Consider the following 26880-nt stretch of genomic DNA (forward strand, 5'->3'; position numbering starts at 1 on the left):
TATATATACATACAGTATATATATGTACACAATAATATTAAAATATATCAGCATTTTTGTATATAATTTCAAATACTTATTTATTAAAAAATTATTATATTATATAAAATTATATATTATTATATTTTAAAATATAATATAATATGCACAAATAAGAATGTTCTGAATTCCTGCTTCAGTGCCTTTGTTGTATTGAGCAGAATAGCGTGTTTCGGCGCCTCTGCTGGTGCCAGCTACGTAGGGCGCTTCATTCGCTTCAATACTATTACTTAGGATAATAAAAATATAATAAAAAAAAAAAAACATATATGTTGTGTGTCTGAAACAGACAGTGGTGTCTCACATCATGGGACCTCAAACTGACAAAATGATAGGCATTGAAGTTTATTTATTTTTTCCAGTCACAAACAACCAAATGGGAATCATAAAAGTATTTTATGATTTGCTTTGCAGTGGTCGGCGAGGGGGAAAAAAATGCCCTAATTATTTTGTTCTTATAAAATATGTTCCATGTTGTCTTATAGTTAGCGTGACGAGATCAATGCCTTAATTATCATGCAAGAAAAAAAAAACATAAAACACTGGTCCTGTCCTCGTGTTTCTTGCTTGGCAATGAAAATCAAGATTGTCAAACAATGTGGGAACCATCTCATGAGATGCATGACATCATGTAAGAGCCGAGCCGTTGCTTGAAACCAAGCAGAAGCTCCCCGTGGTGCTGAAAGGCTCTGAGGAGCCCACAGAGGCTCCACATCCACAGCACAACAACATCAAGTTCAAGCATCACGCTAAACACCTTCCATGATCTCACCACCATGATCCCCCCCCCCCGCAGAGTTAAAAGCTTGCTGAAGAACGTTTTTCATTATTTCATTAAGACGCACAAGCCTGCTGCATCAATGCTGGCATCCGTCACGCGGTGGAACACACTCACTGGTAATAGATTCCATCCGTTCCAGTGTCAAACTGTCACACCTCATGAAACCTAAACAGTTTTCCGTACCGAGTGCAAAAAGAAGATGAGCGCTGTTCATAATCCAAAAAGACGAGTTGGTGATGTGCAACAATTGTAAAACCTTGCATTGTAAAGTCGTCCCTCACTACATGGCGCTTTGAACATCGGTCCCTCACTCTATCGCAGTTTATCCAAAATTCATTCATTTGTGGTTGACTAGAGACTATTATCAGTGAAAAAAGACAGGTTAATTGTGATATTCTGGTCACTAGGTGTCAGTAATGTTACATTGATGAGACATGACATTAGATTAGATTACATTAGACATGAGATCAGATTACATTAGGCATGACATTAGATTAGAGTACCTTCACATGCATGAAGTCAGCCATGGTATGTCCAACATGATAGAATGAAAAAAGGTTACCCTCCCATTCCCTGTGGAAGTGGTACATATTTGGCTTCTTACTTTGTCCTTCTTCCCGACCCTGTTTCAAACGCTTTCTTAAATTTAGAATAAGTAAATTGGAGAGGCTAACTAGTTAGCTCGGTAGCGTGCTATGCTAGCGGTGGCCATCTCTCGTGTCCCTGCAGTGATCCCATAGCCTGCCTATGTGGTGTAAACAAAGAAAAATCAGAGTGTTAAGGTGACTGTAGGGGGGCTGTTGCATGTCTATGTCTATTTTATGTTGTAATTATATAACTTTTTCACAATTTAATTTTCCAAAAATTGCAACTTTTTTCTGTTTGTTTCTCATATTACCACTTTTTCCCTATAATATTTCCAATTTATGCTATTTTTCTTTTGACATTATGACTTTACTGTCTTAATATTTCATCCTTGGACTAAATATTGATATTACTGACTTTATCTTGCAATGATGACTTTTTGTGTGAAGCCATTGCTAAGTATGCAATGCAGGATTTCTATTTCAATCACATGATTTATAATCTCCAACTTAAAAAGCTGCTATTGATAGAGTTGTAATGCTGTGATCTTATCGCCCAGTCATTTATTCTCGTTTAAATCCATTCACTGATTTAGGATTGTGATCACGCCGCTCCTCTGAGTTCTATTTGCCCCGTGGTTATGTGGTGAGGGAAACCAGATAAGGCTTATTAATATGGATGGCGTCTGATCTCACTATGTTAATGGGGGAAAAAAATCATGTTTGGTTCTAATTATATACACTTTTATGAAAGTCATATTGATTTAAGGAATGATATGTGTTTTTATGCTTTAAAAAGACGCAATTTGGATATTGTTTATTGAATATGCATCTGATAGATAGAATTATGTGTGTCGCTTTAACAGTTTTTTTAAAGGTCCTTAAAGGGGCCTTTTGGGTACTATAGTATGTTTCTTTAAAATACTCCATAAACATAAATTTCTGTACACGGTAAGTCTGCTTTCTTCTCCTCTTGGCTGACATGCTCGGATTCTGCAGCCTCCTCCCCGACCACGCCTACTCCCTTGCGATTGGTCAGGAGGTGTAGTGTCGAGAAAAAGTACCGTCATCTGGTGGACAAATGTAAAAACAAAAAAATGGAAAGCTGGCAATCCATATGAAAATCTTAACATGAAGGATTGCTTTAGTTTATGTTAAGATAAATGTGGGATCAAAAATTACATTTTCAAATGGACATTTTTCTGTCTTGCTTTGCCACTTCAGGCTAATTTATGGAACAGATATGACGATTATCAAACGTGCATGCCAAATTTCACCTATATTCACAGCCAAAATGCTTGAAAATAAACATAAATGAATGGTGCAAAGTGTCCCCAGGATACCCTGAGGGTAAGGCAGAAGGCTTTAACAGTGTGGAGCAGTCGTAGCTGTTAGCGCGGAACGTTTTCATTGCCAAACAGAACTCACCAATCATCTGCCAATTTCGGAATCACCATCTTACAATAATTTTACAGTGTGATTGACTGAAGCAAAAAGTACAATTTCAGGCAGGGGAGACACAATAGTTTAATAGTAATAGTTTGTTATGAGTGTGCCTGTTTCTTTAAGAGTCGCGAGCTTGAGGTACCTTTTTATAAACTTGAACACAAACTTGTCGTCACTTTAAAAGTCAGTCTTTATTGTATAAAAGGTGATATTACTTAGTAGGAAGTGTAACATTTAGTTGTAAAAGTCTTTTGTATACTACCAACTGGACTATTGGGTTTAATATGGATGCCTGTCTCTTTCAGAGTCACTACCGTATTGATGAACTTGAACATGTTTGTTATGAGTGATTGTGTGTCACTTTAACAGTGAGTCTCCGATGTATTAATCTTGACTTGTATGATTGGGTTCGTTATGAGTGTTTGTGTCACTTTCAGAGTATTCGAGTTGAATATGGGTGCCTGTGTCTTTAAATTGTTAGCTTAACGTGGCTTAATAGTAAGTTTGTTATGAGTGTGCCTACCTCTTTAAGAGTCACGATCTTGTGGAGGCTTTTTATAAACTTGAACACAAGTTTGTAGTCACTTTAAAAGTCAGTCTTTATTGTATAAGAGGTGATATTACTTAGTAGGAAGTGTAACAATTAGTTGTAAATATGCGTGTGTCACTTTAAGAGTCTTCGGCCGTCTCCTTGATATTAATAGAGCCGCAGCTGTGTGTGTGTTGTCTTCCTCCTGTGACGTAATCTCCACAGCAAAATTGCCAAGAGATGTCCTGTCACCGCAAAACGACAAACACCACTCTGAACAAAATGACAACAACACGAGTCACAACAAACCGGGAGCTTCTCCGCTTCCGCTTGCCGTGGCGACCCAACGACGGGCTCGCGGTGGCCGAATAAGGCGCTCTTAACGCGGGGGCCGCGCGACTGAACGACACTCTGAAAGTCTGCAACTTAGCAGACGGTGTTTTGCATGCTGCCGACGATCGCGTAGAATTAAAAACTCTCTTGGTTCTTGCAAAAGGACAAAACCCCCACAAAAGAGCCACCTTGCAGGATGCAACAACAACAAAGAGACAGACCGCCTGCTTTAGCCTCCATCTTTAGCATGCTAGCACGGAGCTAGCTCGTCTGTGATCAACAGGTAAGAAACACACTAAAAACTGTCGCAATGGCGTAAAAAATAAACAACATGAGCCGAGGACATCGCTGATCGGTAACCTCTCACTCGGGTGTTAAAACCAAGGGGGGCACCGGTTGAGTTGACGGGGGAAGTGGGACTGTGGGGACAGTCCTCGCTGTCTTCGTCGCTTTTACGACAACCAGCGGCGGCTGACGTCTTATGTAACCGCAAGGAGAGCGGCTGGATGAGGGAGGAGGAGGAAGAAGGAGGGAGGGGAAAGGAAAGGAAAGGAAATGAGGAAAAGTGCCGCTTTGAATTCACATGGCAGCTCACATTTGAGCTCAGGACTTGAACGAAATCGGGGTGTTGCTTCTGCTGCTTCTGGAGGTTGGACCACTCTCGGCTGCCGCTTCCCCGCACAAAGTGAGTTGCGAGCCCGCGAGCGAGACGTCGGTTGTGTCGCCTCAAGTAGGTTCCTTCTTATCGCCCTCGGTCAAGTTGTTGGGATTTGTTGTCACTACTTTGCTGTGTATTCACAACTTTTTCTTGTCTCGAGATTCTGCTGCTGGAAGTTTGCTTATCTGTTTATCTTGGGTTAGTTATGGCGCAGTTTTGCACCTCTTTCATTGTTTGCAAGCTTTTAGGAGGGAGGGGGTGCATGCATGGTGGCGTCCCCCCCCTTAAACACGGCTTGAAAGGGAAACTCATCGCCCTGATAGTTTGTTTATTGATTGTTTGCAACTTTGCATGATGGATACTTGCAATCAACATTACCAAAGCACCCCCCCCCACACACTTACACCCCCCTTTCCCCTCCATCTCTGTGGTAAGAAAAAGTGTGATGTTCCTTTGAGATAAGGGAGCCAGGGGTAGGCATGACAACTCTGTGGGGAGAGCCGAGTATGTGAGGCCAGTACAATGAGGCACACACTGGCGAGGAAGCTTTTTTTTATACACAGTCCTCCACAGTTCTCTGTTGCTTCACCCCCTTTTAAAAAAGTAAGAATTACTAATGTGTGCACACACTTTTATTCAACCGATAACCTTCAGTATGTTTTATTTAAAAAGCATACAGTGGACCATATAGTTGCAGGAAAAAGTGGACATGGGGGATGACATTCAGTGTTTTTGTATTATTGCTGTCCAATGACGTTGTTCAAAACATCATTGTACAGTGACAGTATGCATAAGATGTGTTGAAATTGGTTAGAAAGTAGCACCAAAAAGCATAGAGAAGTTTGTTTTGGGGATTTTCAGTCTCATTTAAATGCCCCGTTTCCCTTTAAAGGTAGACTTTTTTTTTTTCCCCCTAACTCATGAAGAAAAGGCCTTTCTTGTCATTGCACAGCGACAGTATGCATCATATCTGTTGAAACTGGTTGTAAAGTATGTTTCGGCAACTTTAATCATGGAAGAGTAGCACTCAAAAGCATAGAGAAGTTTGTTTTCCGGCTGTTCAGCCTCATTTAAACTTTGTTTCCTTTTTGAAAGTTTTTTTTTTTGTCCAACGCGTGAGGGAAAAGTCATTTTCTTGTCATTGTACAGCAACAGTACACATCATATGTGTTGAAATTAGTTAGAGTATGTTTCCGCAACTTCAATCTTGGCAAAAAATATAAGATAGAGAATAGAGAATTTTCAGTATCGTTTAAACATCGTGTTTCCTTTTTGAAGTCTTTTTTTGTGTCCGACGCATGAAGAAGTCATTTTCTTTTCATTGTACATCGACAGTACGCATCGTATGTGTTGAAGTTAGTTATAAGCAACTTTAATCATGGACAAAGCACTAAAAAGTACTGAGAAATTAGTTTCTTGAATTTATATTCTCATTTAAACTTCTTGTTTCCTATTAAGGGTATTTTTTTTGTCTGATGCATGAAAAAGTCATTTTCTATTAATTGGGCAGCGACGATGTGCATTTATGTATGTTAAAAGTTGTTCTAAAGTATGTTTTAGCAACTTCAATCTTGGAGAATAGAACTAAAAACCAGAGAAGTTTGTTTCTTGAATTATAAATGAACTTAGAGTCTCACTTCAACTTTTTGTTTTCTTTTAAAAGCATTTTTTTTTGCCTGAACACATAAAGTAACTTTAATCCTGGAAAAATAGTACTAAAACATAGACATCTTTGTCTCTTGAATTATAAATAAACATGTCACCCACACTTAAACTTTTTAGTTTCTTTTTAAGGAAGTTTGTTTTTGTTCGAAACACAAAGAAGTCATTGTCTTTTCATTGGACACAGACAATATGTGTTATATGCTTTGGAAAATATTAGAAGATATGTTTCAACAACTTCGATCTTGGAAAGTAGCACTAACAAGCATCAAGGCATTTGCATCTTGAATTATGAATGAACATTCCTGTCTCTTGTTCCCTTTAAAGTTATTTTAACCCTCAGGGCCCTTTTTAAATGTAAAGTTTTTTTTTAAGCAATATATGTGATTTAAAAAAAATTAACTATTTAAGAAAATGTTTATTTTTGTTATGTTTCAAATAAAAAAAACAATTAAATGCAATTTAAATACAATTTTAAATGAACAAATATCACATTTTTATGTTTTAGCCTTTTTTATTTTTATTTTTTAGAATTTTGTGGATGAACAAAATAAATGCCACCAAATGTAGTCATGGCTTCTCAGGGCTGTGTCCAAGAGCAACTGCTTATTGATACATTGTCTCACTTCTATCGTAACCTTTTCACGCGTTGCTGAGTGGCCCAGTGAAAACCAATCTTAAAAAGCGAAATGATTCCTCTCCCTTGCAGACACTGGATGTTACTGTATCTCACGGCCTTGTTCATCGCCGCTATTAAACCTCTAAACAGTTGACGACCTCTTAAATAAAACATATAAAACGCTTTCCCGTATGTGTGTGTGTGAGTGTGTGCGCGCACTATGGAGACAACCACGGATTACTCATATGGCTGCAAGATGTGAAGCCTCTGCGGTGCAACTGGGCCCAAGTGAAAGTTTTTATTTTTTTTTTTTTTGGTGGTGTGGGAGAAAAAGACGAGCGACTTGGACTTGGAGCGCAAAGGCAAGGCGCACATACGCTGGAATGTAATCACGCCGTAGTTTTATTGAGGGTTTTGACGCGCTGTACGACATGACGGAACAACTGTAGTGATTTTGCGGGCTGCCGCGCGTTTGTCTTTGGGCGCTTCCAGGATCAGCCCTGTCCAAAGCAACTTTTGGGCTAAACTGTGGCCACGGTTATCTTGCAAAAACCTAATGATGCTACATGTTTATGTATGTTTATGTATGACAATAAAACTGTCTTGAATCTTGAATCTTGAATGGTCCTCGTCTAGCCTTTCACAGCTTGCATCTACAGCCCATAAAAGCATACAGTGAATAATGAAACGAGCATTCATCTGTGCAGGATTGCTAGTGTTTATGTCGCCACCATCCCATAAATGATTAGCGATGCTTTTAAACCTCACCCTCCTGTCTGTCTGTGTCAAGAAGAGCATCCTCGTGTCGCCTAATCAAGGCGCATTGTTGCTATGGACTGATTGCTCATTAACCACCATGCATGTCGCCCACAGGCTCCCTAAAATACACTTTATTATGAGAATGAATAGGACATTGTTGGCTGAGGCGTCCTGGCCTGTTGTTGTTGGCGTATTACGCTTGTCAGACACCAAACTTTCATTGAAAGCCTCTCTAAACGATTTGTGCTGATTCTAACATAGCAATGTCCCTTACACACTTGCTCATAATAAAGCAGAAGGGATGCAGACATATGTTTTTTTTTGTCATTTTGTTTAGAAATTTTCACAACAACTGGTTTCATTTGGTCACAGCTCCTCAGGGCACTGTTCTACAGCCACTGCTTTTTAACACGGAGGTATCCTTTTCGTGTTACGTACTGTTTGTGATATGGCAAACTCTGATTTTATCCGAGCGGAGTACACTTGTACCTTCTATAACGGTGGTTCTCAACTGGTGGGTCGGGACCCAAAAGTGGGTCGCGGATCCATTCTGGGTGGGTTGCAGACAGCAAGTCAAAAATTACATTGAAATATGTAATATACAACTGAAGTCCCCTTTGGTTATATTTTATTTTATTTTCTATATGTTCATTGCACAGTTATGAATGAATGGAAAATGTGGGTCCCGGTTGAGACCATTTGAGAACCCCAGAATGCAGACGGAAGGCAGAAGTATGTTCCTAGCATTCTGTGCAATGCCTATTAATTTATTTTTATTTTTATTTTTTAAAGAACCTATTTGTCACAACTAGGTGATTTAAAGACAATTAAAAAAAAAACAAAACAGGGATTCTGGCTCTTGGTGCATGGTTTTGTCGCTGGCTAGATTAGGATGCCGTTTTTTCATTGGGTTTTACCACCTGGGACATTTAGTTTTGGTGTTGCAGTGCTTGGATTCTTCTGCTTTTCTTGCTTCCAGTGGGCATATTTAATGCTTTGACTACAACGGCCGCCATGTTTTTGTGGCTGTTGCTGCCTTGTTTTGGTTTATTTTAGACCATTAGCATCCTAACATGCAATTTTTACAAAGTGTTTTACTACCTGGACACGTGGTTTTGGTGTTGCAGGGTTTAGATTCTTGCTTGTAGCGGGGAAAGGAGTGCATACTTAATGCTTTGAAGACCACGGCCCCTATCTTTTTGTGGCTGGTGCAGCCTTGTTTTGGTTTCTTTTGGCCTTTTTAACGTCTGTCTTTAAAGATAACGAGCACATGTTCTTGGTTTACGGAGAAAGTATTTATTTTTGTAAAAGTCTTTCTGGGGGCGGGTCATCCCAAACAGGGGACAGTTTTTCCAGCTTTGATCATAGAGAGTGAATAATCCCCCTCTGTCAGGAAACAGAGGAGACGTTTACAAGTAGCAGGTGATGGCAAAGGCAACGACAACTGAGCTGAGAAAGCTACCCGTCAAAAGCTAAGTCATAGCTTTCATTTTTTTATGTACAATGGAGATACAGTATTCAAACAAAAAGCTCCATTCCAACTTTGGCATTTGCGTTCCAAGACTCGACCGTTTCCCGTGAGCGCCGCAGCCCACGCTGGTAATTCCCTCCCCTTTTTTCCCACATTAAGCCATCAGACAGACGGTGAAAATTAGCTGCGGAAAATGTGACAGAGAGGCGTAAGTGGCCTGAATGTGATTTTTTAAATTGTAAGTTTCTTTGTGTTGGAAGCCCAAATGGCTGATGGAGGAAAAGTGCTGGACCGTTTTCCTCAAGTATTGCATTCATTCTTAGTTCAGGGAGAGTGTTGAATCTTTTTGTTATTGTTGTTGTTGTTGTAGGATAAGGCTGTCACACTCATATGTTCATGTTGTTTATTGTAGATTTGCAGGTCATAGTTGTAGAACCTTGGAATTAACAGCTTCAACATCTTTCTATTGAAACTAAGTGGCTTGTTTATAGTTGGGTTTATAGCCTGCTTCCATGAAGTGGCACCGTTCAGTTTAACCTCGTCCTTTATGGTTTGGAAGCCTTCCCTTCGCTTGTCATTGGAAAAACTGAAGTGTCAACTCCTTATCGACCAATTAATGGACTGTAGCGGGTCTAGCTTCTACCCTTCAGCTACCAGACCACTGCAGATGGAACAGTGTAAAAACATTATCACTTGACTTCTACTGTCATGACAAGCCAACTTGTATGTTCCTGAACTGCTGCACAAAGGTGAAAATGTATCAAAACGTGCGCCCTTACTGTGTCTCCTGTGCTATTATTTTTCTGATAAATACACCACGTCTGTGCTGTTATTAAACCACATGACACCCAACACACAAAACACCCACTGTAACTTTAGGGTGTTTCTCCAAATCGCCAGGAAATTTGGCACACACCTTTCGGGCACTGACATGCACGTGCGTGTAAACTTTGAGCAAGATTGGTTGAAAAACATGCCCGCCATCAATCAATCTTAATGACTTAGCAACTAATTGTCCGTAAGCTGTTGACCATTTGTCTAATGATGGTAGAACTTTGAGGATATCTGTATTACATGTATGCTAGCATGACTTTCAATGTATTTAAAAAAAAATTGATCCTTTGTGCATCTACACAGTCTGCTACCTGCTGCTTTTTAAATCATCGCTGTGCCACTCACACACACACACACACGAGCACTCAGACCCATTAGCATGGAAGTCTGGTTTCTGGCTAAAAACATCTGGTGACTGCGAGAACTTTCAAAGTAGTCTTTGTCCTCTCCCTTAGCGCAGGTCAGCCATTCTGACTGAGAAACAAGGAGCAGACTTTCTCTGTAGTCCAGGCTCATTAAAGCCCACATTTTGAATGACATACATTATATATATATATATATATATTTGCCGGATATTGTATGCAGCATGGTAAATCTCGTTGTCATTTACGAGAACGCGGAGGGACATGACAACCTCTTGCTCGCCTCTGTTTTAGCTTGACATTTCGGCCCCGAGACCCTGAGAGAAAAGCAGGAGATACAGACAGAACAAACTGTCTCACCTGTTCCCCGCTGAGATGTGGGCAAGGGAAGGGAAGTTTGAGCTGATGCCCCCAGGCTTTCTTTCCGAGTAACTTCAGCTGAAGTTTGTCTGCACAGTTGCTCAGTCCCTGCTGTACGGGTCTAAAAGTGTATACAAAGCTTTTTTGGATGCTCCTATACAGTGATGTCGGATCATTTTAGGCCGACTGATGTCCTCAGCCGATATCAGCGTAAAAAATAGGTCTCTATCTACCCCATTGTCTTAAAGAAGCTAATGTTTTGAGAGCTAATTCATTTAACTTTGATGGGGAAAGAGGCCGTCTTTGTCAGCCAGAAGAACGGCGCCTAACGTAGCTAATTACCAATCACTCACTTATGTAACCATTAGCTGTGCTCCACAGCAGCGACGACGACAACAAGGCTCTTTGCTTTGCCACTTTTTTCCCCTCCACTTCAGAGGAAGTGCTCCTGCTTTCTTTCTGATGTTGTCAAAGGGAACGATGAAGAGCCACAATGAAACCAGGCATCAACCACATGAACCAGTGAAGCAGTTGTGTCAGGATGTGATTCAGACAATGATGCATCAATGGACGTATTTAGTATTCTCTGTCTCAGCCTGTGATCATGCAAATTTAGTAGGATTTTGTGCGTTTTAATGGCAAAGTCTGAAAACAATAGCCAGATATTGATGTGCAGTTGCAGTTAACTGGTTCCAGACCCGACCGCGATAAGTGAATATCTGTGAAGTATGATTCAGTATTAATAATTGGAATAGGTAGAGCATAGGAGACCTGTTGATGGCTTTCTAAATAGTTTTTACCATTATTACATCCCTCTAGTCATGAATAACATTTAGTAGATTTTGCCATTAAAATTGGCAAAATCTAAAAAGAGTAGTTTCTAACCCCCACGACAGTGGCATTTATTGAATATTTGTGGTTTCCATGCATGTTTACTATGAACTTGTCAAGTGATGAGCCTTTGATACATTTTTTTGTGCAGTTTCAGTCCACTCTGCGCCTTGGCCTGTCGTCATGTGAATTTAGTAGGATTTTCCATCCATCCATCCGTCTTCATCCGCTGATCCGTGGTCCAGAGACATAGCCTTTCCAATGTGTCCTGGGTCTTCCCCGAGGCCTCCTACCGGTCGGACGTGCCCTGAACTCCTCCTCAGTGAGGCGACCGGGAGTCATCCTGACCTCCGCTGGCTCCTCTCAGGGTTTCTCCCAGATGACAGTGATTCTCACCTTATCTTTACGGGAGCGCCCAGCCACCCTACGGAGGAAACTCATTTCAGCCGCTTGTACCCGTGATCTTGTCCTTTTGGTCTCGCAGGATTTTGTACATTTTCATGCTGAAGTCTGAAAACAATCATTTCTAATGCCAACATCCTTTTAATTTATGGCAAAATATTGTATATTTGTGGTAAATTCTGCAGTTTCCATGGAAAAGGATTAAGTTTTCACTGCATGACTCATAAATGTGGCTAGTTATGAGCCTATAATTCATTTTTTTTGGTGCAAAATTCAAAAGTCCTAAAATTCAATGAACATTTTTAAGTCTACTGTAAGTATTCTGAGCCTGGGCCAGTTGTCAAGCACGTTTAGTAGGACTTTTGAACATTTTAATGTCGAAGCCACAAAACAATAGTTTGTAACCTCAGTCGCTATGAAGTTGTGGCAAAATATTGTGTATTTGTAGTACATTATGCAGTTTTCATGGCCAAAACATTACATTTTTACTGTCTGACTCATAAACATGTGTAGTTACGAGCATGTGATTCATTTTTTTTTAACCTCAATTACCTCAAATTCCGTCAATATTCTGTACCTGGTCCTGTTGTTACGCACATTTTAGTAGTTTTGTACATTTTAATGCCAAAGGCCGAAAACAATAGTTTTTTTTTTTTTTTTTTTTCACCACAACTGCTATTAATTTATAGCAAGATATTTTATATTTGTGGTAAATTATGCAGTTTCCATGGAAAAGTATTACGTTGTTACTGCATGACTCCTAAACTGGTCCAGTCACAAGCCTGTGATTCAGTGCACAGTTTTAGCCCACCGTCAATATTCTGAGCCTGGGCCATGTACATTTCTTAGGATTTTGCACGTCCTAATGCCAGCCTTGTCAAAATCATTTTTGTGGCAAAAGTGTTTTCACTGCAGCGTATTGCACAATTTCAGACTAAACTAAACTCACCAATTTCAGTTATAGTTAACATTACCTTTTAAAGCCCTTTTGGTCACGGTGTGCATGTTTTTCCTCTTCACACCCCCCTAAAAAGTACTTGTTCCACTTGCTTGTGTGTCAATATGAGTGTTACAGTGTGTGTTTGAAGCTTACATTGTGTGTGTGTGTGTGTGTGTGTGTGTGGAGTGGGTGCATTGATAGTTGGATGTCAAAGGGGGAGGGAGGTGGTCCTTTTTTTTTTAAATGGAAATGATGGGAGGACACACATCTGGGGGGTGGTCTTTGTCGGGGATGACAAGGTGGTGGGTGTCTGAGGCCCACGGTCAGGGTGTTCGAGGGAGTTGGTGGTGGAGGGAGGAGAAGTTTGTTGTGATGTTGGAGTCGGCGTTGGGCCACTTGAGTGAATGCTGGGAAAAGATGGCGACTGTGTACACAAAAATTAAGACCATTAGGAAGAAGGAAGGAAGGAAGAAAGGAGGGCAGATGGACAGCGAGGAGGTCATTAGCATAGACAGGAGTAGGAGGAGGTGCAGGGGGGAGGATCACTGGCTATAGTTGAAAACTTTACGGCTGACAGTTAAATTTACTTTGTGTGTGTGTGTGTGTGTGTGTGTGTGTGTGGGAGGAAAAGCACAGTGGGGGGCCACGCGTTTGTTCCACAACATGGCTTTTGGACTTTTTACTGCTTTCACATGGAAAGTTTCACCTCAACTTCGCGTCAATCACTCGATTGGATTCATTTTGCACATAGAAGGGGTAGGGGTAAATAAGCTCTGCTTCTTCCGACTCCTTTTCGGGCATGCAGGTATGTGTGACTATGTGAAGCATGTTGAAAATAAACTGAACCGTGACCATTACCAACAGGAAGTTGTATTTGACATGAACTGCATTTAGGGAGGACATTTATTGGGCTTTAGTAGGTTGAATTAAAGCAAACGTAAACAAATTCTGATTTGTATCCAAAACTGTACGAGCTGAGTGTGCAACATTTTTGGGAAAAAACTCCAAAAAATGCACTAAATATCCTTTGATTTGATGCTTTCTGTCATGAATGAGGTGAAGAGTGTTGGGCCTTTGCAGCTAAAAGGGAAGAGGAAGCTTTTGGAAAAACAAGCCAAAACCACAGTGCCATTAAAAGTCTACACATGATTATGCAAATGTAATCTGCTTAATAACCACATCCGAGAAACATCCATTACTGTTATTTACGACCCGCTCTGCCTCCCAAACTCTTTAACGAAGAAGAAATCCCTTTGGGTAAGACTTGAGCTTGCTTAAAATCACTGCCGGGAAGCTAAAATGGAATGCGACATGCCGTCATATCTGATGGTGCAGCTGCATGGCATGCGTTGCATGGTTGCTCCACGGACCTCACCGCAAACTTGATGGATTTTTGTTACAGGAATGGTCACACAAGACACATTTGTCATCTATTTTCTTACTATTTGAAAAGGAAGAACGCTGTTAAGGGGCTACATGCACATATATCCCTGCCAACTGTTGGCTTGGAATGGAAATTGCAGCCAGACTGCGCTAAATGATGATAGTTTTAAAGGTCCCATGTTATACCATTTTTAAGTCTTTCTAAAATCTACACTAGACAGTTTAGAAGAGCTTTTAGTAAGCCCAACTGGGAACACACCTGTTCATGAGTGTGTGTCTCCAAGAAGCATTATTGTGTACTTTATCCACTTTTTACAAATACATTGTAACTGCACTTATCTAATTGGATATCGACAATGAAAACAAGTACTTTAATCCCGCGTTTATCGCGGTTAATTGGTTCCAGACCATTATTTATTACTTGATAAACTTTACTCTATTGGTGTCTCGCAAAATAGCTTATTTTGGTTGAACTCATATCTTCATAATAGACGACAGTGTGTACATTTTAATGGACATGCATCTGATTATGCAATTCTTATGAAGGGAGTGCCACAAGGCTCATCCTTAGGACCACTTCTTTTTTCTATTTTCATGAATGATCTTCCAAAAATATGCTCCAATTGTCAGGTACACCTATATACTGACAACGTCGTAATTTATTCATCTAGTGTCAAGCAATCTATCATTGAAAACACTTTGCAACATGAGTTCGCCTCAGTTCAGAGGTGGTTCTCATCAGACAAATTAATTCTGATCAAAAAGAAATCACGCTGTATGTTGTTTGGCACTAGACCAGGTCTTGGCGGTGCCTTAGATCTGACCATTGCTTTTACTGATGGCTCACCACTTGCACAAGTTACCTCGTTTAAATATCTTGGCCTCTGGATTGATCCTTTGCTTTCTGTTGAGTATCACACTGAATCCATCAGAAACAAATGAAGTCGTAACCTAGCCACACTCTATCGTTATTACTTCCTATTCTGGAGTATGCTGACACTGTCAGAACACCTTTGAAACATATTTCCAACCCCTCATTGTTATTTACAACACTTTATGCAGATTTATTTTTAGGTGCCCATATCGGACTCATCAGTGCTCCATGTATGAATCTTAGAAGTGCTTACCTTTCAATCAAAGACATTACCACTGGCTCCAATTGACTTCCAAATGCATTCACTTGAACTGTCCGTCTTATGTAAAACAATATTTAATCACATTCACATCACCATACCCTCTCAGACACACTCAGCAACCTTTTCTCTTTGTGCCTAAAACTAATAAAGAATTTGCTTTTAAATTTCAAGCTCCATCAGATTGGAACCCCTTACCTAACAATTTAGTATTTTCAAGAATTTCATATTTTGTTTTCTTAAAACATCATGTAACTGCTTTTAATGGCTGTGATGTTGTATTTTATTTGGTTGCTGTTGCTGTTACTAATTGTGGCACATGATTGTTTATTGTGTGTACATTAGTGATTTTGTTGTTCTGTGGACGGTGTAGTAACGATGTGACATGTTATTGATGCTTTGTGTGGGTACTGTGGGCTTGTGGGGGTGGGGTGGTAGCGCGGAGCCTGTGTATGCTGTTTGTGATTGTGTTGTCTTGTACATTTGATGTTTTATGTTGGACCCCCTTGAAAACGAGATGCTTCATCTCAAGGGGAAGTCCATCAGTAAATCTGTTTCCATTTAATAATAGGCCGCGGTCAACCACGAAACAGCGATAATTTATTAATTTATTTTGAAAAACCAGGTTAGTGAAGCCACGAAATTGTCTCCGATATCAGCACTCCAATACAAGCAGCCTATTTCAGCACATCTATCCAGCAGCGCCTGGATGGAGCCCACGTGAACACAACAGCCTGTGCTAACGTGCTAACAGGAGCAGGAGCGACGACAACGTCTGGGAAAAGACGCCGCAGCCCCCAGTGCAAAACCCCCACGGTGGTATAGAAACGGGGAAGTGCAACACGACCGACCCCACCGCCCATCCGAAGCATCTAACAAAATAAGTAATACAAGTATGTATGATCGGATTGATATTGGTACTCAAGGCTGCAATATCTGGATTGTATCGGAAGTGAAATAGTTGTCGCACTAAGGAGGACGACAGGAGGACACAAACGGTAGCAACATCATGCTAGCTTAGCCTATTCACTGAAGACAAACAAAATAATACGTCTGTAGCCCGACTAGTTGGCGGAGCTCTGTGCTTAATGTTAAGATGTGTAGCAAAGCCTGGGTCATGAAGTCATGAATACTCGGAACTTGAAAGCAGACTGTATGAGCAAAGAAATGAGGGCAATGATGGGTTTTTCTCACAAGCAGGCTCTAGGGACACACGGTGCTATTACAACGTCACTCAAATGTCACCTTTGCATGATATCCCCCTAAAGCTGGTTTTGCAGCCACACACTGAGATACTGTGACAACTTTTGGCTCTTGTGCGCACACCCCCCCAGTCTTGAACGAAGCCCTGCCCTGCATTGACATCACCACTCCAAGAAAAAAAAAAAAACACCCCCGCTTCCCGATTAGCGTCCAGCGGAGAAACATCGCTTCTCTCCAGCCGGCCCACATGCGGAATGAAGGGCTCTGGAAGGCAATACAAAGTCAACATTGTGGCCCGCTAACGTTCCGCTGTGCAGATATTTTTCCCGTCAAGCGGCGGGCGCTGCTTCTGCAGGAAACGTCCGTGGAAAAGTGTGCGTGTTTGTGTGTTTATACAGGCGGGAGAGTTGTGTTGGTGCACTGCCGTCTTTCTTTCTTTCTTTCTTTCTTTCTCTAGACGCTTGTGTGTGTGCCAGTGACGTAATGTTTGAGCTTAGCCAGACGGACGCAAACCATGACATGTGTGTGCATGTGTGCAAATCCTTATATACCTGCTACATGTCTATGCAAGTGTGTGTGTGTGTGTGTGTTCTTCTGGCATGACTCCGGTTTGTTTTCCATATTTTTTTGGGCAACAGAGAGTCAACAATCAACATGTTGATTTATTCCTGCTACTAGTTCCTTCCATTACGCCGTACAAGCACCACTAAAAGTTTCTTCTCTGTAATTTCTTTGAAGCGTGAGAGTCTCCGCTGTGGAGATACCTGTTGATTTACGCAGCTCGCCTGTGTCCGAGGATGAATACGCGCTCTGTCTGTCTGGGCTGCGGTGATTTGGGAGCCTCCGCTGCAGACCAGAAGATTTGGCTATTCTTGTTTGAGAAACTCCTCCTTTGACTGTGCCAAGGACGTTTTTGTGTGTTGCCAGCGTATGTCGTCTTGTCTCCACGTGAAATAGGATTCCATGAAATTGATTTAGTGTTTTGAGCAAGTTGCTTGGCTGGAATTGGACCAAAAAAATTTAGTCGGTGTCAGCAGGTCTTAGTGTCTCAAGTTTGGAAAGAAGATTTCTTTGATGTTGTGAATAAAATGTACAACCAGAATTTTTTTTGGGACGTTAATATTAATTAATTTACAATTTATAGTAAGTCTGAAACAATTAACTGATGATTAATCGATTATCCGATTAATTGACAATATTTTGGTATTCGATGAATCATTTTTTTATAAAAAAATTTAAATATCCTCTGTTTTCAGCCTCTCAGATGTGAATATTTATTCATTTCCTTAGTCATCCATGAAAGCAGACCTATTATTTTTGTGTTTTAGGCAAAACAAGATATTCACACTTCAGCTTTGACTTTGGTAAACGGCAATTGACGTGTTTGCCTCCCTTCTGATATATTGCAGACCAAACCACTAACTGTGTTAGGTTTGTCGACAGCCTAGCTGCTTACTTGATTAATTGAAAACAACACGCTTCAGATTAATCGACTTAGAAAATAATCGTTACTTGCAGCCCCAATTTATAGTAGTAGTAGTTAAATAAGTAAATTGGACCTTTTTTTTTTTTTTTTTTTTGCAGGGACAACAAATTGTATGCCGTCCTTCTATGATAAACAATGCCTTGCCTCAATTTTTAAAAGTTTTAATTTGTTCCAGAAGGTCTGACAAATACCGAAACGTACAAAAACTGAGGCAATTTTTCTCTTCGGAAATAATGTCAATCCAATGAAACCATTCCAAACACACCAAAATGCATCTTATAGAGCATAATTATAATATTACATGCAGAAAAAATGCAAAATAATAAAAATGTCAAACTCATTATTGATTCGGATTTACTGTACATCCTGAAAAGACTGAATTCAATAGTGTTTCTCACCTTTATCAAATTACTGGCAATTGCAACGCTCTTCATCTCCATGGCGGATTATTCAGCAGTTACACCCAATAAAAACATGTGCGGACGGTTAGTCAGCAACGCATAGGGTGCTTTGTTTGGGCACTTGATTTTGCGGAACAATACAGGACATGGCAAACTGACTAGATTGTGCAATATTGTGTGAAAACAGCTACAGCGTATGAGAACCAAAGTGACATTTGAGCAAAAAATGGAAACTGAATCATCCGAAAACTGGCGGTGTTTGCTTTTGAAGCAGTGCCAAACCAACAACCATCCGTAGAAGTTGCGCTTATGCTGTCCAATTTATATAACCTTCAAAACATGAAAAGTAGTAAGACATTTTACTTGTACATGTGCATACACTGACTGGTTACATTTGGTACACATGCACAATCCAGATCCAGTACAAGAACTGCATCAAAGAAATGTGCGTCTACAAAGCTAGTAATGCACTGTGGCGTTATAAAACAAACAGAAAGCATACTGTACTTTGATTGGTCCTTTGGCTGGTATTCTGATTGTTTTTTACTTGTAGAACTGACTCTGGTAATAATCCCTTTCAGATGGACGTGTGCATTCTGGGCTCAAATTGTTGGAACATGTAGCTTAACTTTGCAAGAAGCGCATGTAAAATTGACTGGGACACTTCAAACACGCCTTTCAAATACATTAAGCGCTTTAGCCCGCGGACGGAGTTGGCTGAATGGAAGAATGAAGCGAAAACCGTTTAACCAAAGGCATCCACATTGACCAATAAACAATTTATATTTATTATTTTATGAAATCTAAATGTGTGCGGTTAGGGATTAACAGTTGTGGCTGTTAGCGCTTTTGCATGCACTTAACAGCCCACAACCTTTTTTTTTTTATATAAAAAAGTGATTGATGAAGATGTTTGGACCCATGAGGTGGGGGATAGATATATATACAAATTTCCGTGAATTGTGTGTGTTTGTGTAAGCTAACTCTTATACTCCTGAACCGCTGCACACGAAAGGGTAAAAATGTGTCAAAACATGCACCACTGTTGTGTTGCCTGTGCTATGATTTTGCTGAAAATAATTGACTTGAAATTTTTCCCACAGCTCTACCAAACACTCACTGTAACTTGAGAATGTTTTGCCCAATCACGACAAAATTTGGCACACGCCTTTTAGGGGGGGCCGACAAGCACGTGTGTAAAATTTGAGCAAGATTGGTTGAGAATACAGCAGTGCAAGCCCATTGATTGCTGCTGTATGCTTTATACCACTTGTCCTCCACTCTTGTCTCCTTCTCAATCACACGCGCGTAGCATGTCCACAGACAATGGCGACAACAGCACGGCCGTACTGGCGCCACTCAATGCTAACGAAGCAGCTAACGACTGTTGGGAACGCATCGAAGCCCAGTCCCGACTGCGAGGAGTAACACAGGACGTGACAAAGTATTTCCACGTAGTGGCCGCGCTGGACCTCCACTTTCTGTCATATGGTAGAAACGGCATGACGCGCTATTGGAGTGGTTTTGTAACCGTGACCGTGGTATACCTTGAAACCAGCCCATGCCTAATTGTAAGCAGACAAGTTCTGATACTCTGTTGTGCCCCGTGAACGTCAGAAGTATTCACAGACGAGCAGTCTTATTTTGTTATTCGAGCTTTGTGCAACAAGTGCATACACTCGTTGAAATGTGACATCAGTACGGAGGAACCAGAGCAGATTACCTGTCCTGTGGCTTTGACCGCATCCGTCCAACTTTTGTTTGAACTAAAGATAAAAATACAAAAAAAAGAACAAGGGCACCCGCCATTTGAGAAGGGGTGGTGTATGTCGTCACCTGAAAACAGATATGGGGTGTTTGGAGAAGAAGAAGAAGAAGAAAAAAGATTGACGTGCGAGATACTGTAGATCATGAGTCATTACAGAAATTCTGAGTCATTTTCTGACCTTCCCATCTTCAAGCGGCACTCTGAATGGTGTTGCCACTACAGTAAATGACACCGCTGGGTTTATCATGTAATCAGTCAGAACGCTGTGTTGTCTGACATCAACTGTTAAGAGCGCGCCCACAAACTCCATCCACACGCTTCCGCTTAATGAGGGCCGGACCACATAATAGCATTAGCCATTAGCTGGGAAAGACGAACACGAGAGAGAAACGCCTTCAAAGTCTAAATATTTTCCCCCGTGGAGCCCTGACTGGGTCTCGCGGCTCCTCATTCATTTAGTCAATCACAGTCTCTGTTTTTCTCCTTATCCTGCTTCTTTTCACCCCCCCTTCTCCTCATCCACCACCGTGACTTATCTCCATCTTTTCCACTCGTGTTTCTCCATCAACCTTTATTTTTTTCAAATTTGAAATGGCTTTCCATCGCTCTGTCTTTCCCATCAATCCGTTGCTGAGCTCTCAACAAGCATTGCATGATTCCTGCCTGTTTTTCCAACGTGTGATTGCACACACACACACACACGCACACACACACACACACACACACACACGCACAGATGTCCTCCCACCACACTACAGCTACCGCCTCCCTGTGTGTGGTCCAGTCCGACGATAGGCTGTTACATTGTCCCAGACAGGTCGGCCCTGCGACGCTAGGTGGTGGTGGGGGTTTGAGTGGAAGAGTGGGTGCTGGTGGTGGGGGGGGGGATGTTTGTTTTTCTGTTTCCAATTTGCTTCCAGCCCGAGGAACTCCATACTCCGCTCCGTCTCAAACGCACCATTCATGACGGCCTGACGCACATGATTACATGCAAACGCACACTCGTACCCGCCCCAAAAAGGCACATGCAAGTGAAAAAATTAGAACCTCCCTACCCCCTCCCCCCCATGGAGTGTATGTGACGTTTCAGGGTTGTGGTCAAAATGCGTGGAAGGCGACATGCTACGGAGTTATCCGCAAAGGTTTTATAATCATTAGACAAATGATTAATGATTTGTGGGCAATTTGTCGCTACATAAGTAAAATGTTTTCCTTTATGGCGGCCATGTTTTTCAAATAATCAGTCCCGTAAAGGTGTGTACCAGATTTTGTGGTGATTTGGCCAAACACCTGAAGGGTACAGTGGGTTGTTCTGTAGAGCTGTTGGAGAAATTTGAAGTGATTCCAGCTCATGGGCTTTAATAAGAGCGCCACCATGTGGTGTATTTGTCAGAAAAATCATAGCACAGGCTACACAGTAGGGGTGCATCTTTTGCCAAATCTTCACCCTTTTGTGTGCAGCAGTTCAGTAGTAGAAGAGTTAGCTTACTCAAATACAGTCGATGTTTTGGAGAGCAGTGCATTGAACTCTGTGACACGTTTCAAGTCAATCCGACTTAAGGGGTTTTTTAATCAGTCAGAAAAATAATAACACAGGCAACACAGTGTGGGTGGGTGTTTTGCCAAAATGTCACCCTTTTGTGTGCAGCGGTTTAGGACTAGTAGCGCTAGCTTACACAAATAGTCAATCTTTTGGTGGCTGTTTTGTAGAGCTGAACTCTGTGAGATGTTCAAAGTCAATCTGACTTATGGGGTTTATTAATCATCACGCGTGTTTTGCCAAAATTTCACCCTTTTGTGTGCAGCGGTTCAGCAGTAGAAGTGTTCGCTTATGGAAATAAAGTAAAACAAATTCATAGCGAGTGTTTTGTCGATCCGCGCATTGAAGTGTGTGAGACGTTTCAAGTCAATCCGACTTATGGGGTTTATTAATCAGTCGGAAAAATAATAGCGCGGGCTACACAGCGTGGATGTGTGTTTTGCAAAAAATGTCACCCTTTTGTGTGCAGCGGTTCAGGAGTAGAAGCTTCCACAAGTTACATGAGCTGCGCATATTGACGTCCCTAATGAAGTGATGGTGAAGTCTACTGATTATTGGAGAGCAAGAGAGACGACTCGCGTGATAGTGATGACCGAGGAGAGAACAAGGCAGTTCTCATTATTATTATTCACAGCCGCTGACTGGAGTGAGAAGAGGATTCAAGTCATAATTCCTTGAAATTGCTCATCGACTGGCGCTTAATTCCCCTCATAATGTGATCGATAAGGCGTTGGGACGAAAACAGGACAGGCTGGTGCGCTCTTGTTGCTACACACTCGTAAATTGTCGACTAGTTAATAGTGATGTTGCCGAGTTATGTATTAGAAATGGTGACCTTGCTTCGGCTTGATGGGGTCGTAATGTCGCCGTGTCAAATGGAAACATGAAGCATCCTCGGCCGGTTTACGGTGCACTTTTGGTCCAATTATGTCCTGGTAAAATACGGACAAGACGTGTCCTGATGACGGGCTCCACTAAAGCTGTCTCTTGCCTTGCCTCCACAGGTTGTTAAAGTAGACAAGTGTGACTAAGAACCGACAAGTCAAAGACCTGGACCCTGCTTTTAAAACCTCTCCCCGGGATCTACACGCCGTAAGACCACCAGTGGACCTCAGTGAGTGGATGCTATGTGGAGTTTAAGACCCTCCTAAAAAAGAAAAAGAAAAAAAACAGAACCCGAAGGTTTGGCCGCGATGGACCTGCGTCTTCGACAGCGGCCCTGCTGAGAAAGGAGCGGATGGATTAGCCCGCTCGGTTTCTGCTTCCCATTACCAGACCGGCGTACAGCTGCTGGACGGACCTCCGGGGCCCAACTGAGCCGCTTCAATAGAACCGATGCCCAGGCCCGGAATCTGGCAGAATGTTTTTGTAACCTGATGAACAGCAGAGGTAAGACATTTGCATATATTGTATATATTGAATTCATTCTTACGCTGTGATGAATACTACGTACATTTAGTGAATGATTTCAAGCCACAATTACCTCCAATTGCTCAAGTCGTTTCACTTCCTTCGATTCCTGCACACGCTCTGTTAGCCTGCATCAATTAATAACATATGAATCCCAAATAGGTCATTAGCCATATTTATTCTCCTATCATCATTATTATGTTTCATCACAGAAACTACCTCTTTTAATAACATATATACACATTTGAGTAATTAGTATCATATTCATTTCTCTTTCAATAATAATAATAATAACAATAATAATAATAATATTGATGATAGTTATACTGTTATGGGTAGCTCTAAGTTTTTCTATATTTTTCATCAAGATTATTTTTTGAAGAATTATTATTCTTTTGTTATTTCTACTACACTAATAACAATAATAACTACTACTGTTTAATGGGTATCTTAAATGTATTTTTATTTTTTTCCGTTTAGAAATTAAAATTTATTTGTCTTTACTTTTCTTCACTGCATGGACCAAAACACGACAAATAATACAATAATAATTGAAAAAGTTGTTGTTTTAAATGTAGATCTATACATAAAACATATACACCATAACATTAATATAATAAATTGCGGTTTAAAAAATAAATAGCAAAATTAATATTTTCTAGTTACTTATAATGTAATTGTTGTATTTAGGTATTTTCTGGAGTATCTTTGATTATGTGTCCGTATATTGATTGATTCTTTTGAGATCGGTCTGACATTGGCTGATTCTTTTTTGGATGAAAGTTAAAAAAAAAAAAAATATATATATATATATGAACCTTGGCAGAGGTCTCAAAATACTCTAGGTAAGACCTTGTTGATGACTTTTCTATGTTTGGATAAATGATTAGGACGAGGTTGAGCATATGGGGCCGTGAGGCCTTTTAAGCACATGAGTGCGGGCATATGTGCGTGTTTGCGTGTTTTGTGTATGTTTTTCATTATGCGGCGACGGTGGCTTTTGCTCGGTGATGTTATTCAGCAAGGGCGGGTTGCTTTTCAACCGCTTGATGCTTTTAGCTGTGGTTTGTGTGCGTGTGCGCACGCGCGCGCATTCGCAAGCAACCCTCTGCGTGCATTTGGATGCCTTTCTTGAACGTGCGCTGCGTGCGTGTGTGCTCGCGGCCTGTGTGTTGTGGCATCGCGACGCGGCTTTGATGTTGCCAGTCGGATTTGGAACATGTTTTTGTGCTGTTCTAGAAAACGGAGGAATGTTGAGTGGAGACGAATGAGTCTAAAAGTAAGTTGGACTGTCAGTCAAAACACTCTGTCTCTCTCTCTCACACACACACACACACACACACACACACACACACACACACAGACTCTGACGTAGCAGCCCAGTAAAGCGCAAGCACCGTTGCTTATGTCACAGAAAACACACAAATAGTTACCTGTTGACCTACTTTGGCACAAAAATGACAAAGCACCACTCATATCCTGCAGTGTGGAAAACACACAACTCCCAAACACATGCGTACAATGTGGCATGCGTGTGTATTTTTGGTAGAACAATGCATCATTCCGCAGCGAGGCCATTAACCCTGACTGCACTCACCTCCACGCTCAATCTCCCAGCAAAGTTTGCATTTATTTATTATATCGGCGTCCCGCAAACAACCATTATTCTTCACGCTTAATTACGCAGACAAAGATGGATAAGAGGCGTCGACGACGGACGTCTCGTCAATTAATGACTTCATTTGTTAGCAGGCTAATGATCGACTTGTTTAAAGGACGTGGAATCAATCAGACGTGGGGGTGACAGATGTGCTTTGAAGTGTGCGTGTGATTTATTTGATTTTTACTGTTATTAATGAAGTCGGACGCATGAGGTAAGTACAGCGTGGCCGCCATTGACTTTTCTCATGTTGATCACACAGTCGTCTTTAATTGGTAGATGAGAGCGCACGGAAATAATCGTCAGTAATAACGTACGGTAATTACAAGATAAACTACATACTTTTTGGGTGACATTGAACGTCGAATGTTACCAAAAGGATGTGGCTCGGCGGCTAACTATAGCCAGCTGTTGAGCTAGCTGCCGCCAGAGAGACAGCGAGTGAGAGCCAGGCAAAATGTGTAAACAAAGATGGCAGAAAAGTGAAACGGCAATGAGATTGAAAGGTGAGCGATCTCTCTCCCACAAACACACACACACACACACACACACACACACACACACACGCTGGCATCGATAGGTTGAGACTGTGACAAGCTGTCGTCAATTGACTCCACATTTTACAGACTCCTTTTCATTCTCACGATAATAAGGGACAAAGTGCGTCGCTTGTCATCTCAATCCGGGACGTGTACTTCTATGTGGTCGCACATGTGCGAGTAGATGACTCGCAGTGTCTCACATTTTAGATGCAAAATGCGACCGTTTAGTCGCAGTCTGGAGCCCTGATTAAAATGTACACACAATGACTTCCTGTTTAATGCAAAGTAAGCTTCAAGCTTTTACATTGTGAGGCACCAAAGGAAAGATTTGCACATGTACGAATACTTTATTGTCATTGTAATCAAGGCATACAACTGTTGATAAAAAGTATAAAATATCATTAAGATACAAGAAGCAAATAAAAAAATATGCCAAAATGGAGAAATTGACGCAAAGTGCCATGAGTTCAAATATCCTTTATAAATCCACAAGTAAATGTACGAGCAATGGTCATTTTCCATTTGGGTTCCACTATTTCTACATAGATTCTATCATTTTTCTTTGATTCAATTCGATTTCTTTCCAGTGTTTTTCGAGCTGCTTTACTGCATTTCCCGGCTAACATTGTGTCTAAATAAAGGTGTTTGTCTGTAAAAACAGAGAAAAGCAATGCTATTGCCATTTCCGTTAGTAAAAAGGTTAACCGGTGATAATGTGGGGAAGACGAAACAAGAATGGCAGACCACATTGGCTAGTTTACAGGAACTGCGCTGCTGCTGCTGGGGGATGTTTCTCTACTAAGGGCTGTCGCCAACTACTGGCCTGGAATCCATACTACAGGGTTGTGAATATGACTGACATGGTTTTTTGGTGGGGGTTGGGCTGACTGACTGACAGTTCTTTCTGGATCCCTTGAAGCAAGATCCATCAATCAGGAGAATGCTAAGCAGGCGAAGCAGCGCCAGTGGGTCCAACCTAGATTTTCAAAGTCTGCTCCATTTGTCTTCCGTGTTTGTAGCAGAGGCTGGGGCTGAAATGCATTAATCAGATTAGGATGGAAACCAAGCACATTGCCAAAGGGCCGAGAAACCCAGCTCATGGTTCGATACGTACTCCCCTAGCCTGCTTCTGCATAACGCCTCTTTGCCTCCCAAGCAATTAGAGCTCCTATATGTGTTGCTACTCGCTCCCACACCAGGCCCAGCTACACCCGTTTTCACCTGCACGTGTGTTTTTTGCGCGCCCCTGTCTGGGTGTGTGTGTCGCCACAGGGTGTGTTGTCTTTCTTTGTTGGCTTTCGGCTACCACTGTGCTCCGTGGCCAAGCGAACAAGTGTTAACAAGCACTCTGCAGACTGTATTTATTTAATCCATATGCTGGGGAACTATACAGCTGTGTGCCGCCGCTGCAAAGGAAATGATTGCAAAGTCAGCTCAAATTGTGTGCATAGACATTTTCCTGAAGGAGTTAAACCATATTAGTCACACATTTTTATGTGTGTGTATATATACTGAGCCTCCTCTGGACTGTCTGCCCTTGTCTCCTGACATTATTATAGGAGTTTGGCTGAGAACTTTCAATTATACAAGCACAGTTGACTTTTACTACATATTTTCCAACATTTTCTCAATCTATTTATTTTATTGGAGGGGTAAAAAAGGCTGTAAAATACTGTGAGATGCATGAGAGTCAAGTAAAGGATGCTCCCGACAATAGTCAGGACGATGGTGGTGCTTCCATCAC

General features: G+C 41.3%; 1 protein-coding gene across 5 annotated transcripts in view; it reads left to right on the plus strand.

The window, feature by feature from the left end:
* The first annotated feature begins 3478 nt into the window (after window positions 1-3478).
* trps1 (trichorhinophalangeal syndrome I) overlaps window positions 3479-26880 on the plus strand; it is a 97974-nt gene continuing 74572 nt past the window's right edge. For 2 of the 5 annotated variants that reach the window (XM_054763056.1, XM_054763060.1), the window contains exons 1-2: window positions 3479-3995; window positions 22529-22913. In XM_054763056.1, coding sequence (XP_054619031.1) covers window positions 22901-22913 — 13 coding nt within the window. In that variant the 5' untranslated portion in view covers window positions 3479-3995; window positions 22529-22900. Of the gene's footprint in view, window positions 3996-4242; window positions 4443-22528; window positions 22914-26880 lie in introns of those variants that run through there. The other 3 variants (XM_054763059.1, XM_054763057.1, XM_054763058.1) reach the window with 3 other exon arrangements.

The sequence above is a fragment of the Dunckerocampus dactyliophorus genome, chromosome 20 (assembly GCF_027744805.1).
Source record: "Dunckerocampus dactyliophorus isolate RoL2022-P2 chromosome 20, RoL_Ddac_1.1, whole genome shotgun sequence".
Taxonomy (NCBI): Eukaryota; Metazoa; Chordata; class Actinopteri; order Syngnathiformes; family Syngnathidae; genus Dunckerocampus; species Dunckerocampus dactyliophorus.